Here is a 25,516-nt window from a genome sequence, read left to right on the forward strand (position 1 = left end):
CCGGTCCCAACATCTCTCTCCGCCATACTGCTGCTTGAGTGGGTGTCCACTGTGGCGAAGAGAAGGATGGTGGCTGCTTGTCTGTCGGGGAAGGCAGGTGAGCTCCTGCCTTCCCCACAGCCCTCTCTCCCTCCCTCTTTCCCCAGTGAGGTTGTGTGCACAACCTCAAAATTTTATGTTAAACATCCGTGTGTATGTATTTGAACTTAAATATCATCACAGGGGGATCAGGATTGGGACTGTGGCAAGCAGGTATTTAACTGTTTCTCTTCACGCCATGATCTTGACACAAACGCGTGCACGCGCGCGTACACACACACACACACACACACACACACCCCTCCCAAAAGTTGTTATTAGCCTTGGAAAGGACTATTTGGTTCCCACTGATGTGAGCTTCCCTCCTGAGGAAACAGCAGCTATGCCAAGGCAGGAGGCATTTTCATTGCGACTGTGGTGCGAAGAGAAGGGGTTAAATACCTCTCCACATATGCCATATTTCTAATCCTGTACCCCTCCCCAAGGCTGCTGTTTACATTTAACATAACACACATACGGACAGACACAGATTGCCCCATACAACAAATATGTCAGTCACCCTCCTTGAGCAGTGCTTCCTAATTGCATGGGAATGCCGTTCATCCAAACCACCTCTCTACATGTGGTCCAAATACAGAAGCGTTTGGGCCACAGGTAGAGGAGAGGTTGAATGAACTATGCCCCCATGAGACTAAGAAATGCCATACTGTGGGAGAGACGTATGTTCTCATGGCACGCTCAGGGCTTTATCACATGGGGCAGACTAGTTGGGCACAGTATTGTCTGACTTGGCTCTAAATGTTTCATGTAATGTGTCATTTGGCTCTCACTTCCAAAAGCCTTTTCAGGTAGTAGCAAGAGGTTCTGCCTCCTCCATTTTATCCTTATGAGATAGATTAGGCTGAGAGATTAGCCCAGGTCACCTGTTCATATACAAAGCCAGCATTACATGTGATCATGCTTAGGGCATTCACCTCTTCAGATGAACACCTTAAGTATGAAAAGCCCGGGCTAGAGGGTGATTGATGTGGTGGGCAGCAGCGCTCTTTGGACCAGACTTCTTCAGGACATTTAGAGGCCTCTAAATGTCCTGAAGGGCCTCCCTGCAGCCCCCTGCCAGACTAGCCACCGTGCTTGCCCCCACCATCGTGCCAATCTCTTTTCTGTTTGCTGCCATGTGCACAGCCAGGATGTGTGTGACCAAGCCACTGGTCCTCCATGGCCAAGCCACTGGTCTCCTCCATGGCCAAGCCACTGGTCCCGCTGGGCTGGTGGGTCTGTCTGGGATGCCCAGCTGGAGGCCTGAACTCTGGAGAGCCACTCCCATGAGCCTGTGCAGTGCGAGTCTCGAGCATCGGAAGCCCGTGATGTTATGGATGCGACATTCAAGACTCACACTGCGCGGGAGCAGCTTGCCTATGCTCAAGCATTCAGCAGGCTCAGACAGGCCCACCAGTATGGCAGGACCAGTGGTTTGGCTGCTACAGTCAAGGAAGAGGCCTGCTTAGCTCTCAGCCTCCACCCCATGGCCTCACACATGACAGCACTAACAAGAAAGAGATCGGTGTGGTAGGGGGCATGGCAGGGGACTGCTGGAGAGCTCCCCCCCCCAGACAGCTGGAGGCTCCCGTGGACAGGAGACCAATGGGTTCATGAAATGCAGGGTTTTGTTTTTTAGATCCCCAGCTTTCCCTAATGCAGTGGTTGTAGTGGTAGGGTCTCCAAAGCCCTTTAGGTCCAGGCTCTCAAAATGCCTAGGTGTGCCACTGGTGATAGGGGTTGGACTTCTGACCCGCTTTGCTCACTGTACAGCCAACTTTGTATTGGCTATGGTGACTGGCCCTAGGACACCCCTGTGAGCTTCACAGCTGAGGGGAGATTTGAACATGGGTCTCCCATGTCCTAGTCCAATACTTCAATACATATCTGAAACCCAAAAATACTGGAGCACATGCAGACTTTATTGTAGAAAACAGTTTTGTTGACAATATCAATGAAATTACATGTACAGTATATATGCCCAGCTCTGTACTAAGCCTAGCTGATACCTCTTCTCAGTACGCATGTAACTGCCAGTTATATTAATGGCATTTACACATATGCAGGGGAGAAGAGAAGTCCTTTGTGATTAAACCAAACTGAAGGGCGGGGGGATAACACAAATTCATGAATTATGTTCATGCTCTAAGTTTTTGCTTTTATAGATGACATACATAATTGTTACTATAGGGAAATCACCAGTGTGTGTCACTGTAGACAATGGGATAATTATATCCAAATAAAACAGATTTCATAAAAAGAAAATTACTAAGAGCAAATTTTCTCTTCTAAGTGACCTTAACATTACCTACATTTCTATTCCTGAAAAAACTGGCTGCTAAGTTTACTAAATTCTTTCACAATGTTATCATTTATTGTGCTTGGCCTCAAGAGTTAGCATGCAAAAAGCATACGGTGTGTCTTTTGAAGAATGTACAAAATCTGACATTTATCCTGGTGTAAATATATTGTGGTGTGCCATACACCATTTCTAACAAAGGGGTGCCAGTATTGTTTCAGAATTTTGTTTGCCATGAAATAACAGAAAAACAAACCCATGTTACTCCCAGCAACACAATTCTGTACATAAAACAAAACAGATCAGTACAAGTTTGTTTCCAGAAATATTTTTAAAGGAATACTGTTTCTTCCTGTAAGGCTGTTCTGAGAAATCAAAGCCAAAAGCTTCTAAACAGCGAGTTGTGTTTTATAAGAAAGAAGTAGTTTAATTCAGTTTGAAGAGGAGATGAAGAAATCTCATATCAAAAGCAGCCTTTTAAAGCAAAACATCTTGCAATAGGACATATCACTAGGGTACAAATGCATTTAAAAGCTACAATATATTGTGTATTCAGGTAAGTATAAAGTAAATAGAAACGGGATCAGCTTACAGTTGAGGCTTCACATCCTTACAGCTTCACAAAGAACCTCATCACAGCAGAGAAAATTTGGAGGTTGCATCTATGTTATTTACTGCTGCCACAAAAATTCACTTATCAATAAGTGGAGAACATTGATATTCAATTTGTCTTGCTATGGAAATATTGTTAATTTATCAGAAGGGAGAAAAGCAGCTCTGAGCTTAATACCACAGTTGGACACTTAGCTGTAAATACCAGTTCTCTTTTTACATTCACAAAACTGGCAGACGAAACATGAAAAGGAATACTGACTCTTTAATCTCCTCTTCTCCACCTAAGGCCCAAGGCAAGCTGACAGGGTAACTTCATTCTGGAAACAGAGGAGTTGTTCTTTTTTTAAAAAAGAAAAATTCTGGATTACTTTTTCTTCTGCTTTTGAAAACTGTGGGCTATGGGGGAATAAACCTGGCATTGACTTACAACAAGAACAACTTCTTTATCTGAAAAGTTATAGTCCTTGATGCTTATAGGAAGGTCATTTTCAAAACCCATGGGGAAAATAGCATCACAGTCAAAAAGAGTACATTAAGTGCCTTATTTGCTTGAAACAGAGACAATATTTCTGTTATAACAGTTCCCAGAATCAACGGAGTCTTTGATGTTACAGGACTTTTCTATGGATTGTGCAATTAGTGAGCTAGATGTTTTAAATATTAGGCATCTGCAAATTGGTTTTCTGCACTAAAAGAAGTACTGTGTAGGATTTAGAAAACTTCTGTTATGCTTGAGTCTTAAACTGAATTATGAGCTCAAAAGCCAGAGGGATCAACTATGCATCATGCCTCTTTTCCACAAATCTATCAATGAATTACCTCAGGACCAGTCTGCCCCCTTGAGAAGTAGGCTAGATAGGAAGGATACAACAGCTTCTGGCCCCTCTGCTCAGTATCCTTGGCACTCGGGTTGTTCATAAATGCAATCTGGGTCATGCTGAAAGATCATACAGTCCAGGAAAAGAATTTTACATCTGTGTTTTTGAAACAGTGTTGATATTTATACTTCTCAGACTACTCTCAAAGAGGTAAATAAATATCTGGTTCCATGGTTCTAATATTCAATTATTCTAAAAGAAATTCAATTTAATAAATAGGAGTATTCTGAATTTAGTAGTTCCAGGGGCACAGCCTCCATAATTTATATTTCTGTAAGTCCTCTCTGTCTTGCCTCCTTTAATTGTTTAATTATCTTACAGCATCAATTCTGTAAGATTTTGAATTACATATGTTCCTTTCTCATAGTATGAAACAATATCACAGTATATCTATAGTGTTGAGGCATGGAAGATTTTTCTAACATGGAAAGGGAGGGCATCTAATGTAGGGGAAGTAATATGTTCCCATGCAGCAAGATGCATTCCATAATTTATCAAGAAACAAGCAGACCTGCAGATAGGGATGCGTAGAACATTTTGAGCTCAGAACATTCTGCCCTGAAATGAATCGTTGCAAGTGTTCCAACCCAAAATGGCACACCCTTCAAATGAAGGGCCGCTCCATTGGAACAACCGGCTCAACCTGTTGTTTCGATGGAACGTTACGGGCATTTGCATTCTATTCCAAAAGCATGGGGGAACATTGTGTCAAAACAACCCATTCAGCCAGTTCTGATGGAATGGCCCTTCATTTGAAGGGCATTCTGTTTGGGGTTGGTACACTCACATTAGCCCATTTTGAGGCAGAATGTTCAAACTTGGAATGTTCTCCACATCCCTACTTGCAGATATGGCATAGAACTTTAGACAATGCAGTTGTTTGGGCTGGATTACTGAGAAATCAATGAAACTCCTAAATGAATCCTATAGTAATCAGGTTTCTGGATGTTACATGTCTGGTTTTAAATTACCACTGATAACTCATGCAATTAAAATGCTGAATATTATTAAACCTAAGTCTTACCAATTTAACATAGTTCCTTTGCAAGATGCCAGAATTTGTGAAGCTAGCTGAGAGTTTGAAATGAGATATCTCCATAAACAAAACTTAAACATTCACATACATTTTAAATAAACATTTAATATCCCAATTTACTTATTCAACTAGAAACTGAATTTGGAAAATTAGGGAATGGTCTAACATATTATGTCATGATAAATGCCCATTCTTCACTTAGGTAGTGAACAATAATGCTATATGTTCAAGTATCTGAAGACTTGATAATATTCCATAAATGGTTTTTGTTGAGTATCTGCAGATTTGTTCACTAAAGGAGGAAACAAAAAGCTTTATATTCAATCAAGTTACTTTTAAAATCCTTTTCTATCAGTAGGACATAGCCACATTGAATATAATGGATATTATTTTTATTCATATATTATAATTGATGCAAATGTTTGGTCAGTATAGAGTGATTTTTTACAGCTTATTTTTTAAAATAATTGCATATTAGTTTAAAAAAAATAAAAGCCCATATTTTAATCTTCTTTCACAGCTTCTGTTACACTTATATTTAAGTATTTCTTTTTTTCCTACAAATGGGTTATATTCAAAGAATCAAGTAGAAGGAAAATAGCTGCTAGCAATATCTTGCAAACACTCATACAGGACCTTGCACAGTGTTATAATGGGTAGGTGTTATAATGGCACAGTATTGTAACTAGAGCAAATTCTTATGTTTCTGTAGAATTGTATTGATAGATTGTAGAAACTCTTCTGCAAGTGGATATATGATTTACTTGTACATTTGTTGTGTGGCACTCAAGAGCAAGATGTAAAACAGGCCTTCTATGAGCAGAAGACACCATCAATATATAGAATGGCATATTTAGATCCAACACATAATTCAGAGTTACAGTTTTATAATTAGGGTTTAGGCATGACAGCAGGAATGTAGGTATAATTGAACAAGGGGTGAGGACCAATGCCGCTGGGCTCCTGTGGGAGACATCTGCTCTTTGCTCTCCCCTTCCCCTCTGTGAAGAAGAAGGTAAGGAGGTGGGAGAGCAGGGACTTATCTTCACTTTTTGTCCAAAGGTCCACTCCAACCTTGCTATGCCCCTGCATGACAGCATCATCCATGTGATGCATACATATAGTAGTAGACTATCCTTGCAGGTAGTTCATATTTAAATATTTCAGAAGTATTGACTGACTTTAATGGTAACACACATACAGGCCCAATTCAGACATCATGCCAAACCTCAGTAGCTGAGGTAGGTGTACCTGATTATCTGAATGCATGAAGACAGAGCCTTTTCAGTTGTAGCCCCTTGGCTGTGGAACGCCCTCCCTGAAGAGCTTTGCCATGCTCCCTCCCTTAGTATTTTTAAAAACAACTAAAAACACATCGTTTTAAAGAGGCTTTTTAATGCTTCATCTTTGGTAATATCTGGTAGGTTCTTTAGTTTTTATAGTTCTCAATTTTTAGCTCTTAAAATTTTTAATTGGAAACTTAATACTGATTGTGGTTATTAACCTGACTTTTAACTTGTTTACTTAATTTGGTTAATTTTATTACATTTATTCTATCTATTTTATTGTTATGAACCGCCCTGAACAGTAGTGTACTGGAGGGGAGGTGTATAAATATTTTAAATAAACACAATAAAAAATGAAGCTGCAGTTCTGTCACCCAACTGTGGCTCCATTTTTGCTTCCAAACCTGAATTTGAGCATTTGGTTTGTAGTGATTTTTGCTGCTGAAACCAGAGGTTCCGAGGCACCATTGTGTTGTACAAATTCTGCAGCCATTGTAATCTGGGTTTCGTGAAGAAGCTCCTCCTGCTACCATGAAGAGTTCAGCTCAGAGCAGCTCAGAAATGCATCCATTCTAGGGCAGCTGCATCTCTCACTAGCTGTCTCTCAGAGTGAATATCAGCTCACTCCTTCTGCCATCAGCTCACTCCTTCTGCTGATGCTTGGCAACGTGTACACTGCTTCCCTAGAGTTCCAGCATTTAACATCTTCTTCACTATGAGTCTCATCACCCATTGGAATCACCCCTGGAGAGGTTTGTCTACAGTTCCCACCAACATGCCTGGTGGCTACACAGGGACGGGCCTTCTATGTTGCCACTCCAAGACTCTGGAATGCACTCCTTGCTGAAAAAAGAGCCTTCCCATCAGGGGTGTAGCAAGGTTGCAGTGGGCCCAGAGACAAGATTTTAAAATGCGTCTCCCCCCCCCCCCCCCCGCCACTGAAGCTCAGCTCATGAAGTAAAGAAATCTTAAATGAGGCTGAAGAGTGGTAACAAAAAACATAGTAAGATTTTTACACACACACACACACACACACACACACACACACACACACCCTAGGTGCCACAATAGGACATCATCCTAAAGGTTTTGTAAATTGTGGACGATGCAAGTCATTTAATGGTACTAGAGAAAGACATGCTGTTCTGGTAGCTCCAGGTCTTAACGCTCACATCAATTTCGGAGGATGAATACAACTGAAGGAAGCCTGGGCGGGTGCTTGGCTGGGGGAGTCAGTCATGTGACTTGACTCTGGGGGCTCCCCCAAGGCAGTGGGCCCCCAGATAACTATTTCCCCTTGCCCTATTATATTTACTCCCCTGCTCCCGATCCCTGACAGGCCACCTTAAGTGGCACAATGGGGGAATGCTTGACTAACAATCAGAAGGTTGCCGGTTCAAATCCCCGCTGCTGCTATGTCAGGCAGCAGCGATATAGGAAGATGCTGAAAGGCATCATCTCACACTGCGTGGGAGGAGGCAATGGTAAACCCCTCCTGTATTCTACCCAAGAAAACCATAGGGCTCTGTGGGCACCAGAAGTCAAAATCGACTTGACAGCACACTTTACTTTTACATCTCTGACAACTTTTAGAAAATCTCTAAAGACACATGTATTCACCCAAGCTTTTAAACTAGACTTGTGGTTTTAAATTGTTTTAAGGTCTTAATTTTTGTTTTAATTTGTTTTATTTTGCTGTAAGAGTTGGAAGTTTGGAGTCCTATTGCTGCAAATGGGGAAACCTCCAGAAATGTAGCTTCCACAATTGCTGCTTCAAACCAGCATCAAGGCTGCTTTTGAAGTCTGCATCAGCCCCGTGGTGGATCATTAGGGAAGTGGACTGACATCATATATAATATGCCATTGTAATTATATATAATATGCCGTTTTACTTCTTCATCCTATGGGCATCAATATAGCATTTTGCATCTAAAGAGCAATGGCTGCTTACTGCATATGCACAAGCTGATGCTACCTTTGCCAGTTATAAGTCTGCAAGATGTATTCTCTCTGTTCAGTTTCTAAATGGGCTTGCTCAAAAATCATCTATACATGAGGCATACTATCACACTAATTTTAAATCAATCTTTCTCTTTAGTGATTATCATAAACTTGTACAACAGTGACATTCATTTGTATATTTTAGCATTTCACACAGTCACAGAATGCAAACGCCTGACATTGGAATCGGTTTGATTTCTTTTATGATTGAAGATATTAAGCACTACAAGAGCATTGAAATTTCAATCTGATTAGGATCAAAATTCCTCAGGATCAAAACACTTCCTTTTTTCCCCCTACAGTTTTACTAATTGTGTGCTACTTGACATTGTGGAGTTATTCCACAGCATGATAGCAAAACTTGTGAAGTATGTTTTTACTGTCAGGAATTATCGACTCATTCTATCTGGTTTTTTATGTGCTTAAGGTTATTAAAAGAACAAAAAAATTATAATTGATATGTACAAGTTAAAAGGCTTAGTTCGTTTGTAGCTGGAAGACTGAACCACTAAGTAATATTAAGTGTGTCAATAGGAACTTCCAAGTGAACATACACAAAAGCAGCCATGTATGTGTAACTGATTTTGGAAGAAAATTCTTCTCTCTATATTGAAGGGCAAGATCTATTGGAAAATGGGAAACAGTGAATAAAGTGATGCTGAAGCAGTTTGTTTTCAGAAAATCTGGATTCCCTCAGCTACTGCAAACCAAACAAGAACGTATCAGAGAGAATGCTATCGAACATATTCATCAGAGACCTTTGCTTTATGGGAAATGAACTGCCCTTGCTTACTGTTCCTAAGGAATTGTGTTTCTTATAGCTGTAAATCAAGTCCTGAAGAAATAGGATGATGTTCTCCAAGCAATAGCTAAGGGTGACAAGTATCTTTTTTGTCTGTGTCAGGTTTATGAATTTAGACCTCAATTAAGATTCCAAAATGAAAAAGCATATATTATATACATAGCAACACAATGCTGGTGACAGTGTTCCCACAAGAAATATGTTCATTTTGAAAATCCTGGTATGTCATCCTATATTTGTCCAAAAAGATATTCATGCCATCCTCCAGAGGTCTTGACTCCAACACATCCTGTCTGGGTTCCCAGCCAGAAAGTGCTTGATGTTACTGTTCAGTGAACATCATCCATTTTTTTCCAATTAATTGAGGAGACGTATGCGTCCACATTAAGTGACATCCATTCATTTTTTAGTGGCAAATGGACTTGCTAAATCAGAACTGGACAGCATTGTTGTACTAGAACAATGCCTTTTAAAGAGGCTTTTTCATATCTTAAAGTGAAGATACCTTAATTGCCTCTCTTATTGTTATTGGCATGCAGAATATTAGCAGTTATTTTAAAACCAGTCTAAATTGAAGCTTACTTGATGAAATACAGTTGGTAAAGAGGCCACGATTCTCAAATGGTTTATTCCAGAATCGCTCTGCAGTGTTAACGGAGGCTCTACTTAATAATTACAGCCCAAAAGGCCCTGCTATTGGAAATGCACTACCCTCCCCCCAACCTTCAATATCAGAGGTGAGGATAGAAGGCAAATGCATTTTACCACTTAGACTTGGTTAAATGAGATGCTGGTAGTATAAAAAAATGTAGTAGTGCAAGTCCTCACATTACCAGTATGCCATATAAATTGCGTTACCAGAGCCTATGCATGTGGCAGTGATACAGCAAGGATCCATGACCTTGGGAGAACAAGAACCAAAATAACTTAAAAAAATTAAACATATGTGCCCACAAGTTTGCTTCACAAATTAAAACACCGGCACACACCAATTAAACAATGAAAGCTTTAGTTATTTAATATATTAATTATATTGGTCGGCAGCCTAATGCTACATTTGTTAGTGCAAGGCGATTGTGAAGCTGTGCTAAATCACAAGGATTTTTGGAATTGTGCTAGTGCTTCAAAGTGCCCTGTAAAATATATGAGATATGCCACAGGTTGCATACCTTGTTGCACAAGCAGAGCACTAGTCTGGAGTGCAAGCTCCAGACGTAGTGCAAGAAGCTAGTGTGATAGCCTTGTGGAAGTATAATGTCTTTTTGCAAGCACAGTGTTACTTAGGATGTTAGCCATTGGCTAATGTCCTATGAATAATGGCATTTCAATGCTCAGAGGTGCTTTATTATTATTATTATTATTATTATTATTATTATACCACTTTTCAACAAAAATGTTCTCACAGCGATTTTTATAGTTGTAAGGAAATGGTTGCCTGTTCAAAAGGGCTCATAATATAAAAAATAAGCACAAGGTAGAGACCAGGAACAGTCACTGGAAGGATGCTGTGCCAGGGATTGAATAGGGTATGTTGTAGGGATGTGCAGAACCGGGTTGATCGTGAACCGGACTGCCACAAACTGGGTCAGTTCTAGCAGTTCAATTGCAAACCACTTCAAATCACTTTGAGCTGGTTTGTCGAACTGATTGGCCCAGCCGATTGGTTCGACTGAACCAGTTCGCATACCCGTGAACCAAATCGGTTCAAATTTCAACTGAACAGTCAAACAGTCTATACCCCTTGTCAGTTGCTTTCCTTCTGCTATATATAAAGAGAATTGCCACTTTGAAAGGCATATCTTTGTCCAGTTAGCAGGGGTTATGAAGTATTCTGATCACCTTGGATGCAGCCAGAGACAAAGAATATGAGGATGATTATCATGCACTGCTTGCCAGTTGGAGACAGAGTGCTGAATGAGATGGATTTTTGGTATGTCTCAGGATGGCAGTTATCCATCCTTATCTCTCTTTCTCTGCCTCTTCTTAGGATGAGGGAATAGATAGCTATATTGAATGTGTGTACCTAAGTATAGGGACCAAGGATTTATTGGGACTCCTGTTGGTTTACTGATCACCCCTCTGCCGAACAGAGTCCCTAACTGAGCTGACAGACCTGTTTGCGGAGTTGGCATTGGAGTGGCCCAGGTTGTTGTTGTTGTTGGGGACTTCAATGTTCATTTCAGGAGCGGGTTGTCAGGAGTGGCTCAGGAGTTTGTTGCAGCCATGACTATGGGCCAATCTCAAGTGGTTTCTGGACCAACGCATGATGCTGGTCACACACTCCATATGGTCTTTTGCTCTGATCAGGGTGGTGTTCCGTAGTGGGGACACCTGCCATCTCCCCATTGTCATGGTTGGATCACCATCTGGTTAAGGTAGGACTTGCAGCAACAACCCACCTCTGCAGGGGTGAAGGACCCATTAGGTTGGTCTACCCAAGAAGGCTATTGGATCCAAGAGGATTCCAAGGAGCCTTGGAAGTGTATGGAGTTGGCTCTGCTAGTGATTCTGTTGATGCTCAGGTGCAAACATGGAATAATGAACTCACTAGAGCGGCAGACATAATTGTCCCTAAGAATCCTCTCTGACATGCTTCAAAGTTAGCCCTGTGGTATTCAGAAGAACTACAGGAGTTGAAGAGGTGAGGTAGACAACTAAAGCGCAAGTGAATCCGACTCGGCATGTATCTGACAAATCACAACACAGAGCACACTTGAAAATCTATGCTCTGGCAGTGTGATCCGCAAAGAAGCAGTTCTTTTCTGCCCACATTACTTCTGCAAATTCACATCCAGCTGAGTTGTCTAGGGTTGTGAAGCGACTAGTTTATGCCCCAAACATGGAACCATAAGTCACTAGCTGTGATGTATTTAATGACTTTTTTTGCAGATAAAATCTCTCATATTCAGGCCAAACTAGATTCCACAGTTACTGCAGAATCTGTTGTAGAGATGTCCAGCAACTCTTCTTATAGGATTAGATTGGATCACTTTTAGTTTGTGACTCCTGAGGATGTGGACAAACTGCTTCAGACTGTGCATCCTACAACTTGTTCTCTTGACCCTTACCCAACTTGGCTTATTTCATCTGGTGATCATCTGGTAATAATAATTATTTCATCTGGTAATAATTATTCATGATTATCAGATGAGGGTCTGGTAAATATTATAAATGCTTCTCTGCAGGAGGGCAGGATTCCTTCTTGTCTAAGGAGGCTATTATTAGACCTTATTAGAAGAAACCTGCATTGGACCTCTCAGAGTTGGCTAATTATAGACCCATTTTTAATCTCCCATGGTTGGGCAAGGTGTGTGAGAGAGTGATGGCCTCTCAGCTCCAGGCAGTTTTGGATAACACAAATTATCTAGACTCATTTCAAACTGGTTTTTGAGTGGGCTATGGGGTTGAGAGAGTGTCTTGGTCGGCCTGATGAATGATCTCCAATTGGGTATTAACAGAGAGAGTGTGACTCTGCTGATCCTGAACTACCATCAAACATAGTATCCTTCTAGGTCACTTGAGGGAAGTGGGATTGGGTAGCACTGTTTTACACTCCCCCAAGTGTAAAAGGGTACATAGCTTGGGAGTGGTCCTGGATTCAAAACTTGCCCTTGTTTTTCAGAGACAGTGGCCAACTGGTACAGAATGTGGCAGGCAGACTAGTCTCTGGGACAACCCAAAGGTATCATATAACACTGATTTTGAAAGATTTGAACTGGCTGCCGATGTTTCTGAACAAAATACAAAGTGCTGGTTATTACCTATAAAGCCCTCAATGGCTTGGGTCTAGGGTATTTAAGAGAGCGCCTTCTTTGTCATGAACCCTGTCGCCTACTAAGATCATCTGGAGAGGTGTGGTTAGGGTTGCTGCCGGCTCATTTGGTGGGCCTTCTTTGTAGCTGTGCTGGGGCTCTGGAATATGCTCCTTGTTGAAATAAGAGCATCTCCTTCTCTGTTTGTTTTTTAAAAGACCCAAAGAGGTACCTGTTTCCCCAGGCTTTTAACTGAATTTTAATACTTTTAATGTATTTTATCTTCTGAGATAGTTTTGTTTTATGAATTTTAACTGGATATTCGCTGTGTTTTAAAGCTTTGTACACCGCTTAGAGATAAATATATCAGGAGGTTTAGAAATATAGATAGATAGATAGATAGATAGATAGATAGATAGATAGATAGATAGACATGCTATGTTCTTGCTAAATGATTAAGAAAGCTTTCATTTCAAGTGACTGGTCTTCAGCTTCCATGCAGGTGTTCCAAAAGCCCTATTTATCTGTTCATGTGTTCAAAACATATATAATCTATGTACAGTATATGCACATACAGATCAATATGCGTGTACAGTTATCCAAATATATGCACAGTGCATGTATAGCAGTACACTTCTTGTCTGTACTTTGCACTGGAAGAGGCCTGTACCCAGTTTCACTTCTAAGCCAACACATGTACAGTCATTCACACACATAAACATGTACATGCACAGCCTAATTTCTGAATACATTCAATGCAATTCAGTTTGAAATTATAATACTCGCTGTTAGACAATAGAGGAAAATATACATGTTAGATCTGAATCTCAAAATAAACCCAAATAGGAAAGTGATACATGGCATATAGTAGCAGAATGAAAATAAAAGAGCAGTTGTAAGGCCAGAGCCGTCTTCATAAGACTAGACTACTTACAGTCTAAATGACTGTGCCTGATTCCTTCAACATCTTCAGCATGAATGAAGTGGTAACATCTCTTCCCTACGATATCTACAGGCGTCAGATCCATGTAATCACTAATCCTATAAAGAAAAAAATAGAATCTATAAACTGAGAAGGAAAAATAAAATATAGGAACAGTCAAATGTCTTCTATCCTGATCTGAACCATGTTTACTTGTGTATCTGGCTACAAGTCATTCTTGCAATACCAGTTTCACATTATGTTGCTGTGCTGACACAGAGGTTGGAATGCCCCATTTCATATGATTATTGGTTGGCAGGAGGAGTCCTAAGATTAGTTCATGAAAACAGACATCTGCAAAATGTTTTTCATTAATCTAGCACACCTATAATATTGTGGCTACTTGTTCATAAAAGAACACTTGCACAAACAAGACGCCATAGCAAAATAAGGTGGGTTTTTTTTAAAGGAACACTACTGAAACCAGCCTATTAAAATAAAATGCAAAACCAGTCTTCAGTAGGTCCACTCTCCTCATACAACAGTCACTAATATACTATAATTCTTTAAAATACAAAGCTCCTCATTAAAAGAGCATGGTAATTCAAGGTTACATAATAAAATAGGAACATGCTATGCTTATGCTAAATGATTAGAGACACCTTTCATTTCAACAGATTGGTCTTCTATTGGGTATATTCATGAAACAGCCTCTTCAACTGTTCCTGGCACAAAGTCCAAACTGACATTTCAAGCAATATAATTTAAATGCTGAGACATACAGATGCCTGAGGGTGTTATCTTTTTTAGTCTTATTCAGCTGGGAGCTCAGCTTTCACTCCTGGCCCTTTCAACTGGGACTTTGTGGTTTACTCCACACAGTAACTTTTAAATCCTTTCAGAAGCATTTCCTGCTCAATGCTTTGCTCAGTCTCTCTGTGTATGTGTATGTTTCTGTCATTGATTGTCCAGATGTCAATGTCCTCAGGCATAAGCGTAAAAAACAAAAACAAAAAACCCCACCCCCAAATTGAAAAAAGTGTTGGATGAACCAGCTTGGTCTGCACAAACATTTAAAATTGGCTCCCCCACTCCCCCGTGCTACTCCCTAAAAGAGTGTGTTTTAAATAGAATGTTTTACCACTTACAACTGTCTGTTCGGGGGGCTAATAGGAATTTGTAGTCACTGGGGTTCCAAGGGAGCACTTCCCAGCCTTTCCCATATGGTAGAGGCTTAATACTAATTCCTATAACAGAATCCCCACATTAGAGTGCTGTACAGTGATTACTGGCAGAATAAAACTCCTTGCAGTCACTCTGAGAAACAGGAAGAACTAGGCAGGGCCTTTCACATGAACTACCAGGAAGGCGGGTGGGTGGGTGGGGTGGGAAGGCTTCGCAAACGTTGCCTTCCCCTCAGACAATCATTGTTTGCTTGGTGGGAGCATGGAGCACGCTCCCACACAATCCCCGCTGCTCCATGCAGAACAGAGCAGGGTGGATAGCTCTGAGGCCGGGACCTGTCGTCCCGGCCTCTGGGTATCCCATAGTGCACTGCGCACTGAGTGCAGTGCACTGGGGGATTCTCCAGGGGATGGATGCTCTAAGTGCCCATCTCTGTGTGAGCAAGAGCTGCATGTAGCTCATGCTGACACACAATCCTGGCAGTCAGGGCCCTTAACCTCGGTTAAGAGTCAGGCTTTGGCGGTTCTCACAGGCAGTGAAGCCCAGGCTTGGCTGCTCATGAGAACAGCCTCGGTATGTTGGTATTTTAGCAAATTAGGAAACTTCTCATCAGGTTCTCACTATATGTCAAAAACAACACTCGTTTACTAGATGTTATGCCAGTTTGTTCACATTATCTGGGAACATAGGAATATAGGAACATAGGAAGCTGCCATATATTGAGTCAGACCATTGGTCCATCTAGCTCTATATTGTCTATACAGACTGGCAGTAGCTTCTTCAGGGTTACAGGCAGGAAGCTCTCTTAGCCCTATCTTGGATATGCCAGGGAGGGAACTTGGAACCTAGATGTTCTTCCCAGAGTGGCCCCATCCCCTAAAGGGAATATCTTACAGTGCTCACACACATAGTCTCCCATTCATATGCAACCAGGGCAGACCCTGCTTAGCGATGGGGATAAGTCATGCTTGCTGCCCCAAGACCTGCTCTCCTCCCACAAGACCGCTCTAGAAACAAGTAAGATCAGGAGAGTCTGTGTTCTGTAACCTGTGCCCCAGAGTGGATAATGTACACTTGCTTTAGATTACAATGGGAACGGCCCATCTTTGGGTTTAGACTATACATGTTCATTGTGTGTTCAATGAACACACACAGGGGAGGGACAGAATTACAGTGGCAGGCCCTGCTCCAGCCTACACACATTGGGGATATGCACATGCAGGTGGGCAGGGGGAAGGCTTTGCAAACTTTGCCTTCCCCCCAGATGATCATGCTGTGCTAGGTGGGAGTGTGGAGTGCGCTCCCGTACAATCAGCGCTTCTCCATGCAGTGGGGCGCAAGGCAGATCACTCTGAGGCCGGGACCCGTTGTCCCGGCCTTTGGGTATCCCACAGTGCACTGCACACTGAGCGGCGAGCACTGGGGGATTCCCCCAGGGGATGGGAGCTCTAGGCCTCCATCTCAGTGTCAGTGTGAGCTGCAAACAGCCCAAACTGACACACGATCCCAGCAGCCGGGTTAAGGGCACACTTGTGGCCTTAACCTGGGCTAAGAACCAGGCTTGGGTGCTGGGTCAACACACAACACTGTGGCACTGCCAGGATCCACATGGATTCTGGCAGTTCTCATGGGCAGCCCAGCCCAGGCTGGGCTGCTTAAGTCTGGGCTTGGCTGCTTGTGATGACAGCCTCATTCCTTAGAATATTTGCAGAGAGCCCTTGAATGAATAGACACATGTGCAGAGAGTTCTCTCCACACATTTGAGAACCCTGCTTTTTTAGGGTTCCTGATGAGAATGGGGGAGGGAGAGAGCCATCTGTGCATACATCCATATGTGCAGGTCACTGAATGTGCAAGGAACATCTTTATATGGTTCAGTTTGGAGATGCTGTAGGTCGGGGATGTATGGATTGTAGGTATCAAGTCGATGTGGAGAAGGATAACCTGGGTGTTTTTCACACAGGCTTTTTAGCTTGTACCTCCACCAGAATGGGAGTGTGTGCTTTCACATATTGGCCAGATTTACCCCAAAGTCCCTGCGAGCTATTAGGAAGAATTTCACACAAAAAACCCAACTTTTTGCGTCAATTTTTGGGGGCAACTTCAGATGCAGTAAAGCATCACAGTAAACTTGCGGTAAAGCCTGCTGTGTGAAAAACACCCAGGTAATCACTCTTCCACCTATGTGAAGACCATAAAGAGCAGGCTCCAGTTTTGTTCTCTTCTGGTCTGCTGATAATTTGGTATGGGTAAAACTAGATGCAGGACAAGAGTCTCCCTCACAGCCCTTTCCAGATGTACTGGGTGTAGAAATGAGCTTAAAGCAGATTATGATCACTTACTCAGTCATCTCCTCCACTGCCCATACCTGGTTGGCATTGCAAATGAAGCCAAACTAGTAAGCTTTGTCATACAAGGCAAGCAGTTATTGGATTAACTAGCAGTCCCCAAAGAAAGCCATACACAGTTCCCTGTCCTCTTCTGTTACATCTGCTGCTATTTTATGGAGACTATTGATATACTACTAACTGGGATCTATTCAACAATTAACTCTTTGTACATTAATTGCCCCAATTGTAAAACAGTAAAACTACTGTATTTCATGCAATAAGAGTGAAGGCCTTCAGAAACCATAATGCATTCTATAAAAACCTAAGACATTTGACACTTGTGGCCCATGATATTGTGAATGTGGGGAAATATCAAATGAGGAAAATGAAGTTAATTCAGATTCTCTCTTCCATTCATTCAGCATAATCAATCATTTAGTGGAAATACAGTGGTGGCAGTGGTGAGAAACCATGTAATCAGAGATGGTTTTATAATGCACATGCACAGGAGGTAGAACTGAGGTAACTATGGCAACGTTAGTTTTGCCCAATAAGAGTGTGTGATTTTATAACCTATTCATCTTTCTTTGTTGTAATGATGTTAAGGATCCAAAATAATACACCAGTTGGACTGTGTGCAACCCTTGGTTCTTCCCTTGATCTCTGGTAACATGGCATCTTTGTGAAAGCACAATAAACTGAACTCAGACAAAATGGAATGGCTCTACTTCTGGTTCTGATGCACAGGCTTTCAGCAAAAGAGAATATCAGGATGAACTAGCAGAAAAAGAAAATTTCTTTCTTTAAAACTGAAAGCATCAATGCTCAGTGCAACAATGATACTCTTCAGAAATTAAGGCCATCAAAACAAGAACCTGAAGAAGAGATATTTTTAGAACTATGAAAATAATTTCCTATTATCCCCTTTAACATTGAACTTGGATGATCTAGTACCAACGAGTTTGGTGATGAAATAGGGTCACTCAAAAATATCAATGGCTTCTGCATACTCAGAAATTGTTGTCTTCTAACAGGAGTGAATAAGAAGACACTCTACTTATGCGAAAGTATGCTAGTTTGTAAATTAAATGAAAATGGACTTTAAAAAAAATTTAAAAAATAGTCTGACAGCGAGCTGTGAGTTTCAAGGCCCCACAAAATGTTGAGCCATGGAATGCTGAGAGTGTCCGCTGGGGAAAAGTGGAGGGGGGCAGGAATAGGAGGGAGGCAAGGAACAGAATTGGCCTGCTTGAGCTGCTAAAAGCTTCAGTTCCTGGAATGGATACTGAGGATGTTGACTCTAATTTAAAAATTCTCCTTTCTGCACTATACAGGCAAGTTTCAGGAGAAATGAAAAGATAAAGTATACCTTTCCCCTTTCCCACTCCCCAGAAACTGCTGCCCAACATTACTACAACATATATTTTTATACCGCTTTTCAACAAAATTTCGCAAAGAATTTCAGAACAACAGTTCTCAAAGAGGGACAAGGGACCATTGCATAAGATGGTCCCCTGTCCCCAAAGGGCTCATGACTGAAAAGAAACATAAGGTACATCAGCAACAGTTACTGGAGGGATGCTGTGCTGGGCTTTGATATGGACAGTTGCTTTCACTCTCCTAAATACGAGAACCACCACTTTTTAAAAAGTGCCTCTTTGTTCAAGTAGCAGGATTTAAATATAGTTGTACAGGAATCACCACCTTCCAGAAGCGGTGTGCCAACTTCATTTATTCACAGTTTCACATGCCTTTAAAGACTTCAGAGCTATAGGAAAGAAAGCCGTTTTATTCTGCTCCTCCACCTACCAGAATCTTTTCAGCTGGCCTGGCCTCTCTCTAGAGGACCCAGACCTCTTGTTTTATCTGCCTTCTCATTCCCAGCTGGGTAAAATAAAGTGAAGTGATCTCCTCACCCCTTCAAGCACCTCCCACTTCCTGTTTTGGTTCCCTTCCCCTTCTCGAGCCTCCACTGCCCTGTTCCTGTCTGCCCTGTCCATGTCTCTGCTCAGCACTGGCTCTCTTTCTGTCTGTGTTTGGGGCAAAAGCCCTTCCACTTTGGGTTGCATTTGGGGCTGCCGCGGTGGGGATAGGGCTCCAGCAGGGATGCAGTGCCAGCCTGACTTTTCCCAGTTCTTTGGGCATTGGGCATTGGGCATGGCATAGCTGGCTGTGAGTGCCACTCAAAATCATTCCGTGTTGCATTTCTGGCATGCCTGCATACCCTAGGTAGTAGTAAATGGCTCAGGTTCTTGTCTGGCAGCTAGCCCCAAACCTTAGCCATGGGGTCAGGCTTCAGAACGCCACCGCTCCATTAGCACTGAACGGTGTGACAATACTCCTATTCCAGGCATATCCCAGTACTGTTCCAATACTCCTGTTCCAGATCTGGAGCCCTGAACAGGAACACTCCTGTTTGAGGTTGGAAATACAGTGCAATTTCCAGGACACAAGGGATGGGGCTATGCGGATAGGTTCCAACTGAGTTTCATAAAACAAAGTGAATGGACTACAAGGACCAATACTGTTGGGTTAAGTTCAAAACCTGCTCTCCCTAGAACCTGAGGTTCCCAGTTTTAAATAATGGGGAGGCATGAAGCAGATTTAGCTTGCATCCCAAGGATACACACCTTCATTGTTTTCCCTCCAGATGTGGGAGAGGTATGTTCACTTACATGAAAAAAGTAAAGTGGTGCACTTGGGGGCACCATAGTGGTGGGGACAAAACCTGTGCCCTGTTCTTCATGCTGGATTGAGAGAAGGCAATGGCTGCCAGTGATACCTCATGGTGGGGGAAGCTAACCTTCCATAATCTTTGCAATTTTCTCCACCGCATCCCTCAAAGTTATTGATGTTTTGTTAGTGGGAAAATAAAAGGCAGATTTTATTATATTACTGCATTGTTACTGCATTGTCCTCAATGGTGCTTTCAGATGTCACTGTGGCAACATAAACGGAATGAAATTGAACCAGTCTTCAACCTGATGTGAAAACAGGTCAGCTGTTCACTACTTATGGAGCTCCTGAGCACATTATTTCATTCAGCACAATGAGTATAGCTGATCCACAGATAATCTGGTTTGAGGGAAGTGCTGTGATTTCAAAATACAAATCTGCTAATCTCTGGTAGGTGCAGGAATATGAATAGCTGTGCGTAGTGTAAGATTAATGCAACTGGAAAGGGTTTTTGGAAGGAGGGGAGAGATGCGAAAATCATTCCCTCTCCATGCCTAGTCCTCTGCACAAGAAACCTTCAGCACAAAGACACTGAAGGCTCCTTGCATACCAGCAGCCATCCTTTTATTGCTGGAGGGCTGCAGAGCATGTCAGCGACTGAGTTTTCAAGTCACAACGAATCTCCAGTCAGTTGCATGACACTCTTATAAACTATAGCCCTCTTAATGTGATCACCTGTGTACAGCGAACACACATGTGGGATGAAGCATGATTATGGTGGCAGGCCCCATCCTGACTACATGCATTCAGACAGTCATATCAGCTAGGCTAAACGAGCAAAGAGGCATCTTTTGAAAGTAGTGATTCTCTAGATTTAGCAGGGTGGGGGAGCAACTGGCCCTATCCATCCCCAGCACAGCATCCCTCCAGTGGCTGTTGGTGATGTGTATTTTATGTTTCTTTATTAGACTGTGAGCCTTTTGGGGACAGGGAGCCATTTGATTGATTGATTGATTGATTGATATCTATGTAAACCATTTTGGGAACGTTGGTTGAAAAGTAGTATATAAATATTTGTCATATTTAACTACATGAATACCAACTATATGCATGGTAGGAACTATGAAAAAACAGGGTCTCCATTTTGTAGAATCTTCCTTCCTTCCTTCCGTCCTTCCTTCCTTCCTTCCTTCCTTCCTTCCTTCCTTCCTTCCTTCCTTCCTTCCTTCCTTCCTTTTATATCTATACTGCCTAAAATGTACATCTCTTAGAGTCTTTTCATTAAGTCTTTTTCTAAATCAACATGCATAGGTCGAGGATGAGTTCTGTCCACCATGATCCTGCTCCCCGCCCACACACATTTACTATATGGTCATGAGGGCAGGGCTTCTCATGTCTACTATTACCGTATCTTAGTGTCTACCATTTCTCTTTCCAGAGGTACCTCAACAAGTTCCTAAGAGCTGGTTTACAGGTTACAAAGAAGTGGGGAAAGATGATGCATACTTCACCCATGAACCTAGATGACCTCCAGAACTTGGATATCACTATGGGCATGATCCATGAATCTAACTTCACATGTTAACAGAAGAAGTGGGGTAATAAGCACATGCCACTCAATAAGATATTAGCTAATTCTAATCTACTGGACAAACTGACAAATAAAAACAAGTTATTGGCTTTTGCTTTATACCTACCCCCGCCACCAAAAAAAATAATCACTTGCAATTCCTGTACAATCGACATAAACTATCACTTTCATCATGGTTTCTTTATAAGTAGGGATGTGCGTTTCGTTTCGGATACAAAATGTTTTGTGCATGAAACAGGCCATTTCGGCTGTTTTGTAGCCAAAACAAAACACCCAACGCTCAAAACAGAAAATTTTGCAGCCAAAACAAAACGTCCCTGTTTCGGATACAAAACGTTTTGTTGTTTCGGCTGTTTTGGAACTCCATTTTGCAATCGCAAAAAGTCTTTCTCCTTCAGTCTCCATTTTGAGTTTTGACATCTGTTTGAATTTCTAGCCCTTCCAGCCCACAGACTGGCCAGCGAAAGCATGGGCTGATCTGCTGGCAATTGCCTCCTTATTCCTTTTAAGCAAATTTAAGGGTAAATTTTACCCTCATTGGCCAGTGGGGCAGTGTACATTTCATTGTTGTTGTTTCACACTGTTGTGTGTAGATCAATTGCATTTTGGGTGGTGGGGGGGATGTGGATGTGCATGACCTTTGGAAATCTGGCTGATATTTTCCAAAGCTCTGCTGTTGTTGATGTGTGATGTTGATGTTATTTGGGGTGGATTCAAGGCAGAAAGGGGGCTTTGGGGGCAGAAGAGTGGTTCAGGTGGTAGTGCTCCAATGGGTGCCTGCTGCCACACAGATTCCAAAGGAATTGGGAAAAGGGCTGATTTTAAAAGAATTTCTGAAGTTGACATGTCTTTGGGGCAGATTTGGGTCAGAAAGGGGGCCTGAGGGGCAAAACAGTGGGTTGGGTGGCAGTGCCCTAAGGGGTGCCTGCCACAATCCAGATTCCAAAGGAATAGGGCAAAGAGATGATTTCTTTTGAAGTTTATGCTTCTTTAAGGTTGTTTCTGAGGTGTTCTGAGTGTACATTCTCTGGTAACATATGAGATTTTCAATGACAAACCATGAATCCACTCTCATATGCTACCAGAGAATCTGAATCTACACTCAAAACCTCTCAGAAACAACAGAACCCAGTACCCCATGGGTTAGCAACCCACAGAGGTGGTTGGCACCCTATGTGCTCTACACTGCCACTTGCTCTGGGCCACCATGGTGCCACCCAAGTGCAGTTATGGGGCAGGAATTATGGAGGTCCATCATTCCCTATGGGGAAGAACTTTACAGACACGCAAACTCCATTGCATCTTTAAAAATCAGCCCTCTGCCCAATTCCTTTGAAATAATTCTGGCAGCTTCCTTGCCCCACTGTGCACTACCACCCACCCTACTCTATTCTGGGCCAACCCTTTCCCCCCAACATGAACCTAATCTTTTGCTGAAACCTCCATTATTCCCTATGGGGAAAATCCTATACTTCAAAAATTCAGCAAAAATCAGCCCTTTGCCCAATTCCTCTGAAATTTAGATGGTAGTTTCCACCCATTGGGCACTACCACCACCACCCACTAGTTTTTCCCTGGGGCCCTTTTTTAAAATCCAAAACATTTCGGATTCGGATTTTGCAATTTCGAACAAAGAACAAAATTGGGGTGTTTCAGATTGGCTGATTTCGAACAAAGAACAAAATGGGGGTGTTTCGGATTCGGGCCAAAAACAAAACAGAAAAACAAACAAAATGCACAACCCTATTTATAAGTAAATGCAATGCTACTGTTTCCCACCCCCATAAAATCAAGCACCCTTTATTTGAAAGTCCAGTGAACTGACCAAAAAGTGCAGCAGACTTGACCATAAATGACAGCATATGCACTTCAATCTTTTAATATTTTAAATCAAGTCCCGTTGCAATTGGAACTATGAGATACATGGGTTTTTTTAGGATTGTCATGCATCTGTAATGGAATAAAGTTGAATAAAATATGTATATGTAACTATTTTGCAACACTGCATAGCTAATGCCAAAAATGCCTTGAATCAACAGGCCCTATGAACAACAAAAGTGGTGTAGTGCCATAAAAACTGATGAAAAACAATATGAGGACAATCTGGTGTTGGGAAAGCCATGAAAGAGACACTTGCATGACTCATAGAACCCAGGGAAAGATAATGCACTGTGTTCCAAGACTATGCTTGGGAAAATCTTTATTGCATATGTTTTTCGATGCTACAGAAGAGGGGAGAAAAGGTGGAATCTATTATGATTTTTCTCATGAACTTGCTGGTCTTGTGGTAGCAAGTATGAATTGTCTCCTTTGCTAAGCAGAGTCTGCTGTGTTTGCATTTGAATGGGAGACTACATGTGAGTACTGTAAGATATTCCCTTCAGGGGGATGGGGCCACTTTGGGAAGAGTACCTGCATGCTTGCATATGCATGCATGCAGAAGGTTCCAAATTCCCTCTCTGGCTCCTGCCTGCAACCTTGGAGAAGCCTCTGCCAGTCTGTGTAGACAATACTGAGCTGGATGGACCAATGGTCTGACTCAGTAGAAGGCAGTTTCCTAAGTTCCTATGTACTGGTGTATTCCTAAAGGTACCAGTATACCTTTGTGGAAACTGTTTATCAAGAGGTTACCACAGTTTTATGGTCAGAAAAACTACACTTAAATTCTGGTGGACGTTCCCCCTAGTTATTCTCTTGGCAACTATTAGTCAATTGGTCTCTGGCTTGGTTTTCCAAATCACCAAATATAATTCTACCTCCCTGAATGCAACACTAAATGGAAGACATTCTACATTTGTACCACTGAAAACGTTATTTTCATAAGAAACCAATGCCCTACTCAGAAATTTGTATTGTGGTAGAAGAACAGGACGTTTAAATCTGTAACACTGAAAAAAAGCAAAGCAAAACAAGAGCCAAAATGTTGTACCTATTTTCACAGTAAATGATATTGAGGTCCATGTTTACTCGAGTAACAAACATGTGGCAGTCGATTCTGACTTCATTGATCGTAGGAGGGGGCAAAGCATGAGCAACAACTACAAGCCCCATGATTTGGCTAGGAACTGTCCGCCCATGGGACAGCGACACTCTCAGACGTAACCTTCCTGTTATATGAATCACCTGAAAAACAACAAACAGTAAAAGGAAATCTCAGTAAATGCATGAAACAAATGTGAAAGCAATCCTTTTAAAGGACAGCATTATTATTGTAAAGAGCACTTAACTCTGCCAGAATTGTATTTAGCCACCGCCAGTATTAGTCTTAAGCTTATTAATATTGGCTGTCAACATGTCCTGAATGTCCTCATGCTAGGAAAGAAGAGAAGAAGAAGAACATAATATCCAAATGCTTCACATTTATCAAATCTAAAACGCAAAGCCACCTTTGTAATTGATCTTTTTCTTTTTCTTTTTAAGGACAAACTAGAACATGAAGTGATGTAAGAAAGATCTACAACTGATGTGGTGATGGCCGAAATGGAACACTAATTTAAAAACTTGTAGGGATTAAATTATGAAACATGTATTGCAATAGCTCTGAAAAGTTTCCAGGACAATATGCAACTAAACTGCCAATAGTTTATATCCTAGAGATTCTGTTTGCATTCTTACATGTTTTTTTCTTGCAGTCAGCCAGCAACAGATCAGTGTGTTTAACAATGAGACCCTGTTAGAGGCTACTGCAGAACATGGTTCCATTCTCAGAAACAGAATGCTATACATAGTGTTCGGCTACACATTTGCAGAGCAGCCAAAGGACCAGGAAACCCGCCCCCCACCGCCGTCCAGTTTTTTTTTAACCTTCTGGTTACTCAAAGACAAAGAGAGGGAACCTCCTTGCCCCCCCCCCACACACTCCCACTTTTAACATTTATTATTGTACATGTGTGCACAGAAATTGCATGCACACTGAAAAGTCAACATGATGGAGGACACAGCAAGGTAAAGTCACACTGTTGCCATTTTCAAACACTGCCAACAACTACAGTGGAGACCTCCTGCTTGACTGGGCCACCCTACATTTCTCAGGCCAGCCCAGATGCAGAGGGAGAAGATGACAGG

General features: G+C 41.9%; 1 protein-coding gene and 1 long non-coding RNA gene across 16 annotated transcripts in view; one reads left to right on the plus strand and one right to left on the minus strand.

Moving 5' to 3' along the window:
* Positions 1-25,516, minus strand: part of NPAS3 (neuronal PAS domain protein 3) — a 1,129,936-nt gene that overhangs the window by 24,361 nt on the left and 1,080,059 nt on the right. For all 15 annotated transcript variants that reach the window (XM_053282868.1, XM_053282867.1, XM_053282866.1 and 12 more), the window contains 2 exons: positions 24,381-24,574; positions 13,682-13,788 (listed from right to left, as the gene is read on the minus strand). In XM_053282868.1, the coding sequence (XP_053138843.1) occupies positions 13,682-13,788; positions 24,381-24,574 (301 nt within the window). The remainder of the gene's footprint in view (positions 1-13,681; positions 13,789-24,380; positions 24,575-25,516) is intronic.
* LOC128339267 (uncharacterized) lies at positions 10,790-25,296 on the plus strand. The gene is made up of 3 exons (XR_008312936.1): positions 10,790-10,925; positions 21,299-21,458; positions 24,872-25,296. It is a non-coding gene; the product is annotated as an uncharacterized LOC128339267 (long non-coding RNA).

The sequence above is a fragment of the Hemicordylus capensis genome, chromosome 1 (assembly GCF_027244095.1).
Source record: "Hemicordylus capensis ecotype Gifberg chromosome 1, rHemCap1.1.pri, whole genome shotgun sequence".
Taxonomy (NCBI): domain Eukaryota; kingdom Metazoa; phylum Chordata; class Lepidosauria; order Squamata; family Cordylidae; genus Hemicordylus; species Hemicordylus capensis.